General features: G+C 56.0%; 1 protein-coding gene across 1 annotated transcript; it reads left to right on the forward strand.

Annotated features, from left to right (window-relative positions):
• Positions 1–1127: 1127 nt before the first annotated feature.
• Positions 1128–14473, forward strand: LOC102025731 (poliovirus receptor; the record flags this gene model as incomplete). Its single annotated transcript, XM_005412471.2, is given in 8 exon segments — positions 1128–1181; positions 4296–4673; positions 5924–6238; positions 8426–8543; positions 10627–10775; positions 11703–11822; positions 13202–13305; positions 13707–14473. Coding segments are annotated over 8 exon segments (1292 nt in total), but the record flags the coding sequence as incomplete, so codon positions are not given.
• Between the last annotated feature and the right edge of the window lie 878 nt (positions 14474–15351).

Consider the following 15351-nt stretch of genomic DNA (forward strand, 5'->3'; position numbering starts at 1 on the left):
CACATCTGGCTCCTCTGCCATTACCCTGTGTCTGTTTCTCTCTCCCTACTTCTCTCGGTCTCTCCTGGCCCCACACTGCAGCTCATTCCCCCATAATCCCTATCCCTCCAGACCTGATGGAGTTCGGCCCTCAGTCTGTCCCCGTCTGTCCGCTCCCCTAGCACCCAGACTCCACGGACGGGGCTGCTGAGCTGTGCTGTCTGCTGCTGTATCCCAGGCCCAGGAATGCGACCCAGAAAGGTCGAAGGAGGAAGAGAGGAATCACTGCTTCCACGAGCAGCATTCACCGTGCTGGGGACAGGACGCACAGCCTCGCACAAGATAGGCACTCGCTCTGCCGCGCAGCAGCACCCACGCCCGGCCAGGCGGTATTTTCTAGCATACCTGCTGTTCGCTGAGTGAAAGGTATGGGCCAGCTGCTGGGAGAAAAGTTTCCTGTTGAAACTGCACAACACCCCTGGAGATAAGCGCTGTGACCGTGCTAGGTTTTCAGAGGAAGAACCTGAGGCCCCACAGGAAGCAACTTATGGTGTGTGCTCAGCCGGTGGAAGCGGCTGGTGGTCAAGACTCCCGATCTACCCCCTCCCCCTTTTTGTGATACTGGGGCTGAACCCAGGGCCTCTGCACTGAGCCTACATCTCCATCCCTTTTTTTTTTTTTCTTTTCCCCATTTCTTTTATTTTGAGACAGGGGTCTTGCTAAGTTGTCTAGACTGGTCTCCAATTTTTCATCTTCCTGCCTCAGCCTCCTAGAGTGCTAGGCTGGGGTGACATGCCTCCCCCACGACTCCGGCCACTGGTTTCTTAGCTCAGCTCTGCTACTTCAGCAGCCGCCAGCTCTGAGTACGCTATGAATCTCTGCGTGCCTCAGTTTCCTCCCGGGGACAGTGAGATTCTCCTATGGGAAGCGTCCGGGGACCAGGAGCACCTAAGACAACGCGCGCGGACCGGCGGGCCCGGCCGGCGTGGGAGGCGAGAAGCCCCGCCCAGCCCCGCCCCCTGAGGGCCTGACAGCCGCGCCGGGCAGCGCCCGGGCCAAGCTTTCAAGGGCAGGGCCCCGGGCAGCAGCGTGCCTCTCGGTCTCCGCTCTCCGGGCCGCCCCTGCCTGACCTAGCATGGCCCGCGCCGTGCTGCCGCTGCTGCCGCTGCTGTGGCTGCTCTCCTGGGTGCCCCCCGGAGCCGGTGAGTGTCGTCCCCGCCACCTGCCTCGGCCGCCAGCCCCGCTCCCCGGCGTGCAGGGCACCGGCCGGCCAGCACCGGGCCTCCCGGCGGCGGGGAAAGTGGAGGACTTGGGGGCCGAGATTGGAGGAAGGAACTCCGCTTCCAGGAAGGATTGACTCCGCGGATAAAAATAGCTGTAGCTCGCCCCACCAGCTGCTCCGACAAGCTGGCCGACTTCAGGCCCGGCTTTTCTTTCATTCTCCCTTTTCCTGGTACTGGGGACTGAACCGAGGTTCTTGGCACTGAGCGACATCTCCCCCGACCCCCATTTTAAAATTATTTTATTTTCAGACAGGGCGTCGTCACTGCCCAGGTTGGGCTCGAACTTGTGATCCTCCTGCCTCAGTCTCCCAGAATGCTGGGAGTACAGGCTTGTAACTAGGGCCGGCCTTATTCTTTCAAATTCCCGCCACCGTCCCCACGCACTCTCGCCTGGTGTACCCGGGGCGGTGTTCCAAGCACTCGGGGTGCAGCGCCCACTGGGGCTGAGCTTTTGGCTTTAATACTAGTGACCTAACCCTTTCCTTCCTGGGCGGGGTGGGAGGAGAGGTGGGTATGTCACCCGCCCTGACAACGGCGATGACGGCTCCGCGAACGGTGAGAGCACTGCGCGCAGAGGGCCGAGTTCCTCATTGTGGTCTCTCCCTGAAGGTGCCCCGCAGAACACTTGGAAGGCCAGACCCAGCCCTGGGGAGATTCCCGGGAAGGGGAATCGGGGAGCCGGGGAGCGGGTACGGCAGGAAGTAGCCCGGCTGAATGAATAGAGGGAGTCCCCCCACCCCGCCGGCAGTGACCTCCCCCTGCCTCGCGTGCTTCCCTCTGTCCAATGGAGTGCGAGGACCCGTGTGGCTGTTCTAGGGCCGCGGACCTGGTTGGAGGAGTCTTCAGGTCCTGTCACCCCATCCCATCTCCTTTTCTTTCTTTTTCTTCAGCATAGGGATTGAACCGGGGCCTTTACACTGAGTCACATCCCTGCCCCCTACTTTTGAGACAAGGTTTCTGTTAAGTCGCTAAATTGCCCAGGCCGGGCTTGAATTTGCAGCCCTCATGCCTCGGCCTCCCAGAGGGCTGGGATACAGGCATGCACCACCACACCCGGCCAGCCAACCTCATCCGGTTCCGTGCCCAAGGCGGTCCTGACTGGCAAGGCTGGGAGACGGGCGTGATCTTCCAGAGCCACAGGGAGCTGGGGCAGACTCAGGGACTCAAAGCCCAACCCAGGCCCCAGACCCGCACATCACCATCCGCCCCACAGTCCCTGTGTCCTGTGCAGTCCGCCTTCGCCCGGCAGCACCAGGCACCGTGAGCACTGCCCCCAGCTTCCTCCCCGGCTCCTCATGACCCAGGGCTAGTTAATATTCACCACAATGGAGCCCCGAGGTCGACGCCGTGTACCGGCGCTATGCACCTTTCATCACCTCGCCTTCCTGATGCCGTCCCTTGCTATGTGCACCGCGTCAGCCAGCTCTCTGTCCGCACAGCGGATCCCTAAACCAGTCCACTTATAAGAGGGTCGGTCTAGGGACTGGGGGTTTAGCTCAGCGGCAGAGCGCCTGCCTGGCAAGCTCAAGGTCGTGAGTTCGATTTCCAGTACCAGAATAAAAAAGGGGGGGAAGTCTAGCTGGGCACACAGTTTCGGAGGTTCTGGGCCGTGGTGACTGGCCACACTGTTCTCCGCCGGTGGGAGACAGCGTATCTTAGTGCGCAGGGCATGATGGGACAAAACCACCACTCACCTCATGGTCTAGAAGCAAGAGAAAAAAAATGGGAGAAACCAGAGTCCTGAAGTCCCTTCTGGGTCACCCCTCCAGTGACCTAAAGACCCCCCACACCGGACCCCACCCCTCTTTTCTTTCAGTACTACTAATATCAGGTAGCTTCCTTAGAAATAGCCCACCAATCAGAAGTATTCCAAGTCTTTCTTGGGCAAACAGAATTGTATGAGACAAGCCAAAAGCAGTGACAAAAGTTTATTTGAAAAGTGAAGGGTGGCTGGGTGTGGTGGTGCAGGCTCTTAATCCCAGCACTCTGGAGGCTGAGGCAGGAGGATCACTGTGAGTTCAAGGCCAGCCTGAACTACACAGGGAGACCCTGTCCTGAAAGAAAGAAAGAAAGAAAGAAAGAAAGAAAGAAAGAAAGAAAGAAAGAAAGAAAGAAAAAAAGAAAGTTAGGGGGTGAGGGGTGAATGGTGTGGGAGAAACCAGCTCTGCAGAGTGAACTTGGGCAGCACAAGAAAAAGATAAAAACAGAATACAAGTACACTCTGTATCTGAGAAATGCAGCATGAGCTATCGTTGGAAGCCACAGTAGGGAGCTCCCCGCAGGGTTAGGTCTTTTTTTACGCCATCCACATCTTGTGGGAGCCTGAGAGAAGTTCTACGTACAGGATCCTGAGAATTATTGGGCGCTGTCCTGGGATCTTGTAATTGACAGGTCCCGCTCATTTTCCCAGCCAGCTTTGCCTCATCCTATCTTCTGGATCACTAGGGATTGAACCTGGGGTCTTCTCACTGAGCTACAGCCTTAAAAACTTTTATTTATTTATTTTTTTTTTAGACAGTGTCTTGCTAAATTAACTTACCCAGGCTGAGCTCAAATTACTCAGGCTGTAATCCTCCTGCCTCAGCTTCCCAGAGTGCAGGGATTACAGGAGTGTGGCTGTGCTCAGGACTTGAAATCCCACCTCTTAAAGAGGCCAAGCTTCTACTGCATGGACCTTGGTGGGACACTTAAGGTCCAAACCACTGCACCCATGTTACAGGCTGAGAAGACAAAACGCACCCGCACAAGGGCGGGGAGGGCTGGAGCTCTGAGAATCTGCCTCCTTCCCACCTTCTGATCAGTAATAAGAATGCACGGTATTAGGTTTACTCACATCAGTAAAAGCTAACACAGGCTAGCTTTTACTAGGCGCTGGGCTGAAGGCACGAAGACTTCCAGATAGGGCCAACTAGATTGAGTACAGACAGCCCGGGTTCAAATCCCACTTGCCTGCTTACCCTGGTGACCTCTGTATCAAGCCATTCTGTGCCTCAGCTTCCCCACCTATAATTGGTGCCCCCGGTTTCCCCGCAGGCACGGATACTCTGAGTGTGCAGATGCTTCCCCAGGTGCTCGGCCTCTTGGGTGAGAACGCAACGCTGCCCTGTCAGCTGCAGTCACTGCAGCCAGGCACCAGGGTGACCCAGCTCACCTGGGAGTTTCAGAAGCAGGACCAGCCTCTCGTCTCTGTGGCCGTCTTCCACCCCCAGGAAGGGCTCAAAGTCAAGGAGTCCAGGGACCCCAACCAGCCCCCGCGGGTGAAGTTCCTGGCTGCCACGGTCGGCGGAGACCTTACAGATGCCAGCCTGACGGTGTCGGAGCTGCGCGTCGAGGATGAAGGCACCTACGTATGCCACATCTCCACCTTCCCTCAGGGGAGTGCCGCCGGAAAAACCCAGCTGCGCGTGCGCGGTGAGCCTGGGCGGGGCGAGGGGCTAGGGGCTGGGGACGGGCCCCCTGCAGACCCCTGAGGCCCGGGCTGCAGGCCCCGAGGGAGCAGAGACCCTGCGGAGGGCGGACCTTGGGACTGAGCGCCGAACACTGCGGGGAAGGGCAGTGTGAGGGGGCCGGAAGGAGCTGGGCAGGAAGCCGAGCTTGCAGCCCTCCTCCATCACGTCTTGGGCACGGGTTTCTTCCGCACCCCCCTTTCTTTTAGGGGTTACTGGGATTGAACCCAGCACCTTCACACAGCTCCAGACATTTTTTATTTATTTATTTATTTTAAATTTTGAAACAGGTTCTTGCTAAGTTGCCTGGCTGGGCTATAATTTAGGATCCTCCTGCCTCAGCCTCCCAGAGCGCTGAGATTACAGGTGTGCCCACCATGGCTAGTGGTTTCTCCTGAATGGGCTGAGCACCAGAAATCTGACAGGCCTTCCTTTTGGAACTGGAGCAGGAGGCCTGTGTGCCTCGGTCTCCCTTGTCACCCCGTCCCGGTCCCCTTCTGTGTTCCAAACTGTCCCGTGCCTTCCCATGAGTCACTCGTGAAATGTCAAGTGCCGAGAAGTGTGCGGGACACGGCCCGGCTGGGAAGGGCTCCCGTTGTCAGTGAGTCAGGAGGAGGTGAAATCATCAGCCAGGAAGCACAGGAAGTGGGGGAGGCCCAGAGGGAAGCGAGGCCCAGAGGGAAGCCCGGCCCAGGTGGGGCCGTTGCAGCGACCAGGGGCTTGGAGTCTGACAGACCCCGTGTGCTGGAAAGCCTGACTCTGTGGCTCGCAGCTGTGTGACACTGGGCGGGTCCCCTGCCCGGGACCCCAGGTCCGGCCCTCCGCAGCAGACTGTGTCCTGCAGCTCTTCCCACCTCCGGGTCATCTGTGTCCGGAACAGCGCCCCTGCTTGCACAGGCACCCCACAAGGGCAGGGCCCGGGGTTGCTGCGTGTGGCTGGGTCCCCGGCACGGCCACCAAGCCGTGTTTACCGAGCACCTTACCTGCCCAGGGCCACTCTAACAACGTCCCCCACCTCTTCTCTTTGCCCATAACCCCTTCATTATCTGAGGTGGACAGTTAAGGAGACTGAGGCACAGGCTTGTCCAAGGCCACCTAGCTGCCCAGGGATAGGGCTGGGATTTGAGCCTGGCCGTCCTGTGTCCTCGGATAACCCCGCCCCCCCCGCCCGTGGCCGCCGGCAGGAGGTGACCTGTCCCTGTCGCCCTCTCCCAGTCCCTCCACAGAACAGGGTGGAGCTGCAGGAGGTGTCTCCAGGCCTGATCTCCGGGGAGCGGGTGCCCGTGGCCCTCTGCATCTCTGAGAGGGGCCGGCCGCCCGCCCAGGTCTCCTGGGCCCTCGATGACTCAAATGCGATGACCAGCGGGAAGCAAGAGCAAGAGCCAGGGCCCCTGCTGGGCACAGTCACCGTCACCAGCCTGTTGTCCATGGTGCCCTCCAGCCGCACGAGTGGCAAGAATGTCACGTGCAGAGTGGAGCACGAGAGTCTGGAGGAGCCGGCCCTGCTGCCTGTCACCCTGTCCGTGTCCTGTGAGTACGGGCGATGGCCCTGCACCCCCGCCCCCGCTGTCTGCACCCGCTGCCCTGGCGCACGGACAGCGCCGCCTCCTTCCGCCGCAGCTCCTGTGCCACAGGCAGCGCCACCCTCCCTCAGGCGTCCACAGCGCAAGGCCACACTGCCCATGCGGTGTCCTCAGCATGGACGGCACACACGACCGTCCGCGCTGCCTTCCCCGGCGTCTGCACCGCTCCCTTTGTCTGTGCTGCACCCCCACGTGGGCCAGCACTGCCCACACTCGCTGATCGGCCCGGCTGTGGGGGGCTGTCATTGTTTCTGTGTCGTCCACACTGGCCCCCGACCCTACACTCTCCACGCTGGTTCTCCCCGGCGCTCTCTGACGTGTCCCCCAGTGCCGTCTACACTGGACCCCCCCATTCTGTCTACACCAGCTGCTTTCCGGAGCTGCCCCCCATTTTTCTCATTGTTTACACTCTCCTCCACCCGCTGCGGGCTACACTGGCTGCTCCGTGGGCTGTCTGATCCACTCCCACAGCCTGTGCTGTCTCCCTGTGTTCTGTCTACACGGCCCCACACTGCCTGCCCCGGGCCTCCCGCACCAGGTCATCCCTCAGCTGCCCGTAGGATATCGCCAGCATCAGTACCCAGACAGTTAGCCGCAGTCACAGCCCTGGGACTCTAACCTGCACTGACCAGCAGCAGGAGGATGCAGCCACAGGCGTGGTTTTCAGTTTTCCACCAGCCATCCATCTAAGGACAGTTGAAAGAAAAACATGAAGCCGGGCCTGGTGGCGCACGCCTATAATCCCAGCACTTGGGAGGCTGAGGCAGGAGGATTGTTGTGAGTTCGAGACCAGCCTGGGCTACAAAGTGAGCTCAAGGCCGGCCTGAACTGCATTGTGAGACCCTGTTTCAAAAAGACAAAAAAAAAAGAAAGACACGGAGCTGACTAAAGTGACTTGCTGCAATGGGAGCTACACAGGAGGCTAAGGCAGGAGGATCTCAAGTTCAAGTCCAGCCTGGGCAATTTAGTGAGGTCCTGTTTCAAAAATAAAAAGGGGGAGCCAGGGCTATAGCTCAGTGGCACAAGCATCTGCCTGGCAAGTACAAGGTCCTGACTTTGATTCCTGGTATCAAAACAACAAATAAAAATAAATAAAAAGGGATGGGAGTGCAGCTGAATGGTAGAGCATTTATGTAACACACAAAGGCCCTGGGTTCCATCCCCACACTACCAAAAGACAGAGAGACACAGAGACAGAGAAAATTTATTTTCATAGTGGATTTTATGGAAATCGATATAGCCAAAGTGTCACCATTTTAACAAGTAATTGGTTTTTAAAAATCACCCTGGAGATCTTTCACATTCTTCTTCCCATCGCAAGCCTTTGCAATCGGTGTGGATTTCAGACCAGCCATGTCCCAGGTGTCCAGGGATCGAGGGTGGCTGGTGGCTGTGGTGCTGGACAGCACAGGTCTGAGCTCCCACCTCCTCCGCGCCGGCGACTGCAGAGATGTGCTCGCTTGTGGCCTGTCTGCCTCTCCCGGACTCCCTGGGGAGCTGTCTGTGCTGCCGCGGCCCCTAGCATGGTCACCCCGGCTCCCCCAGGAATGACTGCATTCTCCACAGCAGCGGCCTCTCTGCTTTCCCAGCGCCGTGTCTGCGCGGTGCCCGTCAGCGGTACCCGCACAGGCTCTTCCAGGCACTCTGCACTGTCCCTCCTGGCCCTGGCTACACTGGCTGCTCCCATCGGGCAGCTCGTCCCCAGGCTCCCTCCACAGTCACTGGGTGTGAGGGAGGAGGACATCGGTGGTAACTTGTGCCCGCCTCTTTCCCACTACTCAGACAGCCCTGGCCCATTGGCCTGGCCCCTGAGGACTTAGGAAAGCGTCCCCTTCCATCACGTTGGGGCAGAGAAGCAGGGGGCTCCTTCCTGCAGGACTTGTCAGAGCCTTGAATATTAAGGCAGGCCGGGATGAGGCTACCCAGGAAAATGGGCAGAGAAAGGCAGGTCCTGAGAAGCCCCGTTGGTGTGCCCTGTCTGAGGATGCCCAGGCTTCTGCTCTCTGAAGGAACCCATGGCCCTGGGCTCCTCCCAGTCCCCTTTGCTCAGCTGCTCCCCATCCCACTCAGGAAGCCCACAGTTCCACAGCTGCTCTGTAGGCTCCCCATGCCTGAGCCTGTGTTGTTCCTGCAGACCTGCCCGAGGTGTCCATCTCTGGCTACGACGACAACTGGTACATCGGCCGCGAAAACATGACCCTCAGCTGTGAGGTGCACAGCAACCCAGAGCCCGAGAACGTGGTCTGGAAAACGTGAGTTTAGTGACCTGGGTCTGAGGGTGGAGGCTGGGCTGGGACCCCCGGGCCTGAGGGCGGAGGCTGGGTCTGAGTAGGGAGCAGAACAGAGCAAAGTAAAGAAAGAAAGTGGACAAGCACAGGCCAGGCTGCCGTCGCTGTGCCGGGAGGTATTTAGTCTGGGCTGTTAATGTCTGGTCTCCACCCTACCATCCTGAGCTGAATACCAGCCCTGCCACATGACGCTGACAGCCATCACTGCCCGGTTAAAGGTCAGCTACAGGGCTGGGCCAAGTGCCACCCATGTGCAAGACCCTGGGCTCTCCATGCCCAACCTGATAAAAACAAAGTCAACAACACTCTTAAATTCTGTCTGGCTCCGAACTTGAATCTTCCAGCCCCTGGCCTGTGCCATTCCCCTGTCACCAGCTGGAAGCTCAGTCTGGTGTTTGGGGTGCAGCCCAAGGTCCCACACGTGCTAGGCAAGGGCAGTGCCACTGAGCTCCGGCCCCAGCCCTAATGATTTTCTTTTCTTTTTTTTTTTTTTTTTTTTTTTCTGAGACAAGGTCTCACTATGTAGCGCAGGTTGGCCTTGCACTTGCTATGTAGCCTAGGCTGGCCTCGAACTTGGGGCCATCCTCCTGCCTCAGCCTCTTGAGTCTGAGATTACAGGTGTGTGCCACTACCCCCATCTATTATTATTTTTCGGAGTGTTTATTGGACCCTTTTCCTTATCACAAAAATAACTTATGACCATTGCAGAACCTTCAAACAATACAGTTAGGAGCAAAAACAAGGAAATAGCTCCTCAGTAGTCAGTAAATATTTCCAGCCACCTCCAGAAATATCTGTTACCTTTTGTTATGTCTTGCCTATCATTTTTTGTTCCCAAACCCAAACTAGAATAGTGTTGTACGTGAGCTCTTGAAACCTTCCCTCTGTCTTGTGAACACCTTTCCGTATCTTTTCTTTGTACCGGGAATCAAACTCAGGACCTTGCGCTTGCCAGGCAGGCGCTTATGCCACTGAGCTATATCCCTGGCTATGAATGTCTTAGTTACTTTTCTCGTTGCTGAGACAAAATCCCTGACACTCAAAGTTACAGGAGCAAAGGTTTATTTGGCTCACGGCTTGCAGAGGTTTCTGTCTGTCACCAGCTGGCTCCAAGGCAGAGGGGCACCGCAGAGAACACGGTGCTCACGAGGTAGCCAAGGCAACAAGGGACCTTAGCCTTTCTGCCCCTTTTATCTTTTCTACTTAGGGCGGGCAGCACCCACACCCTTAGCCCTGGAGCCCTGGAGCCTAGCCCTGCCCCATGAGTCCAGCCTGACGCATGCTAGACCCAGCCACCTCTGAGAAAGCCCCGCTGTGACCACAGGAGGCTTCTGGGGGCGGTCTGGACAAGCCAGAGCACTGACTGTCCTGGGGACCTAAACGCAGGAGGGCCAGGGCCTTAGCTCCCAGCGTGTTGTTCTGCTTCCTTCCCCAGCACCGCCAAAGGTGGATAAATACAGTTTGAAAAGTTGAGCCAGAGGAAAAGATGGAGAAACAGCGGCCCCGGACGGGCCTCAGCAGAGGCCTGAAGGAGGGGAGGGCAAGCCGGGCGGGCACCTGGGGGGACAGCATTTGCAGACGGCCTGGAAGCACATCTAGAGGGCTTGAGGCTCAACCCAGAGGCCACTGTGGGTACAGATGAGGAAGCAGAGAATGATAGACAGTGCGAGTGAAGGCCTGGGGGTGGATGCAGAGGGTCGGCTGGGGTCAGGATGCGGACAGTCCTCTGAGCAGAGGGAGCTGAGCCGACTTGGGTCGCGGGCGCCCCCTGGTGGCCACGTGGGGACAGATGGGGCCAGGGGAGGCCACACTGACCCGTGGCCCGTTGGCCCTGAGCAGGCTGGGATTCCCCGTGGGTTGGGAAGGCAGGGTCGGCAGGATCTGCTGATGGCTGGGACGTGGCTGGAGAGGAGCGGGGGTTGAGGGAGGCCTCGGGATTGCTTCCAAGCTGTGGCATATACTGCGGGAGGCTGCATGTGTAGCCAGTACGTGGTCACTGTCACAAGGGCCCAGCAGAGGCCGCTTCCTCACCTGCTGTCTCCCCCAGGACCACGGGAACCCTGCCACGCTCTGCCGAGGCCCAGGGCAGGCGGCTCCTGATCCGAACGGTTGATGAGTCCATCAACACAACTTTCATTTGCCTGGTCACCAACACCATAGGGACAGGCCAGGGGGAGCTGACCATCCAGCTCAAAGGTGAGGAGCTGGGAGGAGGGGTCAGGCCCACCGAAGGGGGTGTGGCAGCAGGACGGCCCGCAGGTGGAGGTCTGGGTGTGGGGCCTGGCTGCAGAATCCCACCATGACTCCCGTGCCTCAGCCAGGCCCTGTCAGGAAAGGACTTCACTTACTGTAAACCCACTACCTGTACCACCACTGCCATCCTTCAGCCCCCTGGATACACTCCCTCCGCCAGCACAGGCCAGGGCAGTGGTGGATGCCTCTTTCCTAGGGGCTCCAAAAAGGCCTTTCCTAGGGTCTTAGGCAGAGCTCTGATTGCAGGTGACAGACGCCTGACTCAAAGGAATCCAAGCCCCCCCTACCCCACAACAAAGAATATTATTTAAAAATACACCTTCAGGAATGGTTAGATCTAGGTGCTCCAACCTAGATCTATAATCCAACAATGTAAAGAAAAGAACTTTTCTTTACATTGCTTATCTCTGATTTCTTAATGCTGGTTTTACTCTCAGGTAAGCTTTATTCTCTGATTCCTGCACTCTCAGCGGCTGCAGGAGCTAACATCCCACCCATTTTGCAATCCCAGGACTAGAAACACCACTTTCAATAGCTCTGGCCAAAACTTTAGTGTCACTAAGGGCCCTGGTCAGAGGCCTGAACCTGGGTCCCAACTGTCCGGGTCTCTTCACCTGCCCACTATCAAAAGTATGATTAAAAAGTCTATAAATGGGAAAATTCATTTACTCACAATTTGGCTAAAGAGGAAAGGTAGTTGTTTACCCCGTCCAGCACTCAGAAGCACTCTGACTTTCAGGACGGTTAGAAACAACCAGGGAATAAGCAGGCAGGCGGGCGCCCCCTAGAGGAAGTGCGGGTCATGACAACAGTAAAGGGCGGGGGGTAGGCTAGGAGTTTCTTACCTAAATGTCTGTTCCTCTCTTCCAGGACCGCCTCTTGGGAAGCAGCCAGACTACACCGCAGCCATCGCAACCGGCGCAGTCATCGGTGTCTTGGTTCTAGGTGCTGTTGTGATCATCCTGTTTCTCTGTCGCCGCAGACTCTTCGGTGAGTCCCTGCCTCCCCACCTGCGCCCCGCGCCTCGTGTCACCCGAACCCCCGCAGCGCAGCACCTACTGTGTGCAGTGCCGGCCCTGGTTCCACAGCCCCCACACGCAGCCTCTCACGGAGCACCCTCCCCAAACCCTGAAGTTTCCCCCACTGGACAGATAAGAACTGGAGCCCGGGGAGTCTTACCCTTGAGTTCACTTGACGAACATTTAGGGAAAGAGAGCGGGTCGTGATGGACAATCAGGACTTCGGCTTTCAATCCAGGTGACACGGGGCTTTGATCAGAAAGCTTTTCTCTCAGCCAAGAAACAAAGCCAGCCCCTCACCTCCCATCCAGATGCCCCTCCTCTAGGAAGTCCCAGCATGCCCCAGAGTGGACCAGGCACCTACTCCTGGCTCTGCCCCACCTTGGCCCAGCACACTGGGAGCCCCGCAAGGCAAGGCTGGGCTGTCTGAGTCATGGCTGGGTCTCCCACACCACCCCATACCAGGACCAGTACAGGAAGAGCACATAAGAGAAATGTTTGCTGGGAGCTGGGCTTGGTGGCACACGCCTGAGATCCCAGCACTCAAGAGGCTGAGGCAGGAGGATCACTTCAAGTCTGAGGCCAAAAAAAGTGGAAGTAACTCTACTTAGTAATACGGGTGACACGTTAACACAGCACATGCCCCGTTTCAGGCCGCATGCTGAGTTGCATATTAACTGTAATTACGATTGCTCTTCCTAATATAATTATTATTAAAAATCCACTAGTGGGAATTTCTGTTTCATTCACAGCTGTATCAGCACCTCAGGTGGACCCGATGCAGGGCGGACATTTACTGTCTGCTGAATAAGCCTGTTTGAAATTGAAGAAACAGGCACAGAGAGGTTAAGTCCCTGGGTCCAAGCTCACACAGGTCCTAAAAGACAGAGATGGGACTTCAGAGCCTATGCACATACAAAAAAAAATTTTAAGGAGAAAAAAGGTTTATTTAGCTTACAGTTTATTTAGCTTAAAGCTTTATTTAGCTTAAAGCTTTATTTAGCTTACAGGTTTCAGTCCAAAAAAATTTTTTTTGAGACAGGGTCTCACCATGTAGTTCAGGCAGCCCCTAGGAGCCTCGAACTCATGGCTATCCTCCTGCCTCAGCCTCCTGAGAGCTGGGGTTGCAGGTGTGCACCACCACACCTGGCCACAAAAAATATTTTGTTTCCGTTTCGTAAGCAAGCGGATAACTGGATGCCAGCTTCTCAGATAGTGCATGCTCCATCCCTGTTTAATAGCCGTGGGGGCCATCCCCTCAGTGTCTACCACAGAGATGGGTGTAGGATTGTGGGGCACGGACACCCCAGCATGCCGTCCTTCCTGAGAGCGTCTCCCGCCTCTCCCCAGATTGGTGCCTATCCAGCTCCTCAGCGAATAGTGCAAACCGGGCAGACAACGCAAACAGAGCGAACAGTAAGAACAGGATGTACAGTGCCAACGGGACAAACAGGGTGAGTGGACAGGGTGAGCGTGGCAGGGCGCTGAAAGGGCGAGGGGTCTCTAAGAATCACAGACCCTCGGCCAGGTCACTCACAAGGAGGGGACAGACAGACAGACAGGTGCGCACAGGGCAGCACTGAGGGTCTGGATCTTTCTTGCCACCTCAGGTAGCATCTGTTGCCACCCAGAGTTTATTTGCTGAAGCACAGCCCCTAGGAGCCAGGTCTGCTGCAGCTGGAGCTCTGCGTTTTATTATGTGTCCCCCTCAGTCACCACTCCTTGGGGAGCCCTGCCCTGGCTTCCAGGGAGAGGGGCCGGGCAGGGGGCAGCTTTCCGAACTTTTCATGTCAGTGCAAAGATTCTAATTTTATTCCAGAGAGCTCCAAGGCTAACATGAATCTCTCCCATCTAGGTCAGGTATTCAGTGGTGAATGGCCAGTGTGACACCAACAGAGGACCAAGGTGACACGTAGTGACTGAGCGACACAGGGACTGGCTGGACCCCACTGCAATGGCTGAAGGTGCTTCCAAAAGGATGGGTCTCATCTCCCGCCAGATGTCAAGATGTGACTCTGTCCCCCAGGGCAGTGGACAGCACAAGTTCCACTAAGGACGCAACAGAGCTCAGAAACACTTGTCTACTCACAGATACTGTGAATAGCAGCAAAACAGTGGGGATTAAAATCAGCCAAAGGGGGCTGGGGATTTAGCTCAGCAGCACAGCACCTGCCTGGCAAGTATGAGGTCGTGAGTTCGATTCCAGGTTCCAGAAAAAATACAAAAAAATGAGCCAAAGGACAAGCAGCACCGGGCAGACGTCGGGGAGACCAGCACCGCCTTCCAACTGCCAGTCCCAGAGGAGCCATGGGGACAGCACCAACTCGTGCAGGGTTGCAGAATCCAAGAGATCAGACAGACCAATGAGGAAAGAGGAGGATTTATTTCCGGCATTTTAGATGCACATCAACCCAGCCAAATTCACATCTGAAGTGCTGGAAAGGTTCTAGTTTTATACATTTGGCTGAAGAGGATGGTCTTTAGAAACGAGGGTGGGGGTGGGGGGGCAGGTGAGGGTGCAGAAGCAAAACCAAGCAGTTAATAACTGTCTTAGTTGCTTTCCTCGTTGCTGAGACAAAATACCTGATGCTCCAAGTTAAGGGAGAAGAGGTTTATTTGGCTCACCGTTTATAGAGGTTTTGTCCATAATCAGCTGGCTCCAAGGCAGGGTGGCACATGGCAGAGGGGCACCAGTTCATGGTGGCAGAGGACAGCAAGAGCATCAGGAGCAAAAAAGGGGGAACGAGCCTCTTTTTGCCCCTTTTGTCTTATGCAGACTGCCGGGATTAGGGCGGTGCCAGTCCAGGCAGTGGACTGATCCAGCAGTCACCCACCCTTAATCCCAGCGTTGCACTGCCAGCCTATCACAAACTCTAGACTCAGCTACCTCCGAAAAAGCTCGGTGACCACATAAGGCTTTGGGGGGACGTCTAGACACAAACCACAACAATAACCTAGCCTTGAAAGAAGACGGAGCCTCATGAGTCCTATGAGAACAAGATAACATCAACTGTGTTTATGGGACACGGGTGCCAATTATTTATTTATTTATTTTGTCTTTTGGGGACAGGGTTTCACTATGCAGTACAGGCTGGCCTTGAGCTCAGGGATCTTCCTGCCTCTTGGGCTTTATAGTTGTATTTCCTCCTGTAACTGCAGAACCCTTTGTTTTGTTTTATTGTATAAAATAATATATTATTGTATTCATATAATATCTTAAAAAGAATATAGCTTTTATTTATGTTAATATGAAATATATACATTTTTAGCTTCTCAGGCAAACCAGGGTTTTTTATTTGGGGGTCTCTGGGAAGTGCGCCTCCAGGGTGAGGGTCGTAGCGAGGGCTCCCCTTCGTGGGGTTCCCATGGTGGTCCACTTTGTGTTCCTGTCTTTTGGTTTTCTCAGGCTTCTGTTGTTCCAGCTCTCTATTCCTTTTTTTTTTTTCTTTTCTTTTTTTTTTTTTTGGTTTTGGTTTTTCTCCGGTACCGGGAACCGAACT

Source organism: Chinchilla lanigera, unplaced genomic scaffold (genome assembly GCF_000276665.1).
Source record: "Chinchilla lanigera isolate Chin_1 unplaced genomic scaffold, ChiLan1.0 scaffold00154, whole genome shotgun sequence".
Classification (NCBI taxonomy): domain Eukaryota; kingdom Metazoa; phylum Chordata; class Mammalia; order Rodentia; family Chinchillidae; genus Chinchilla; species Chinchilla lanigera.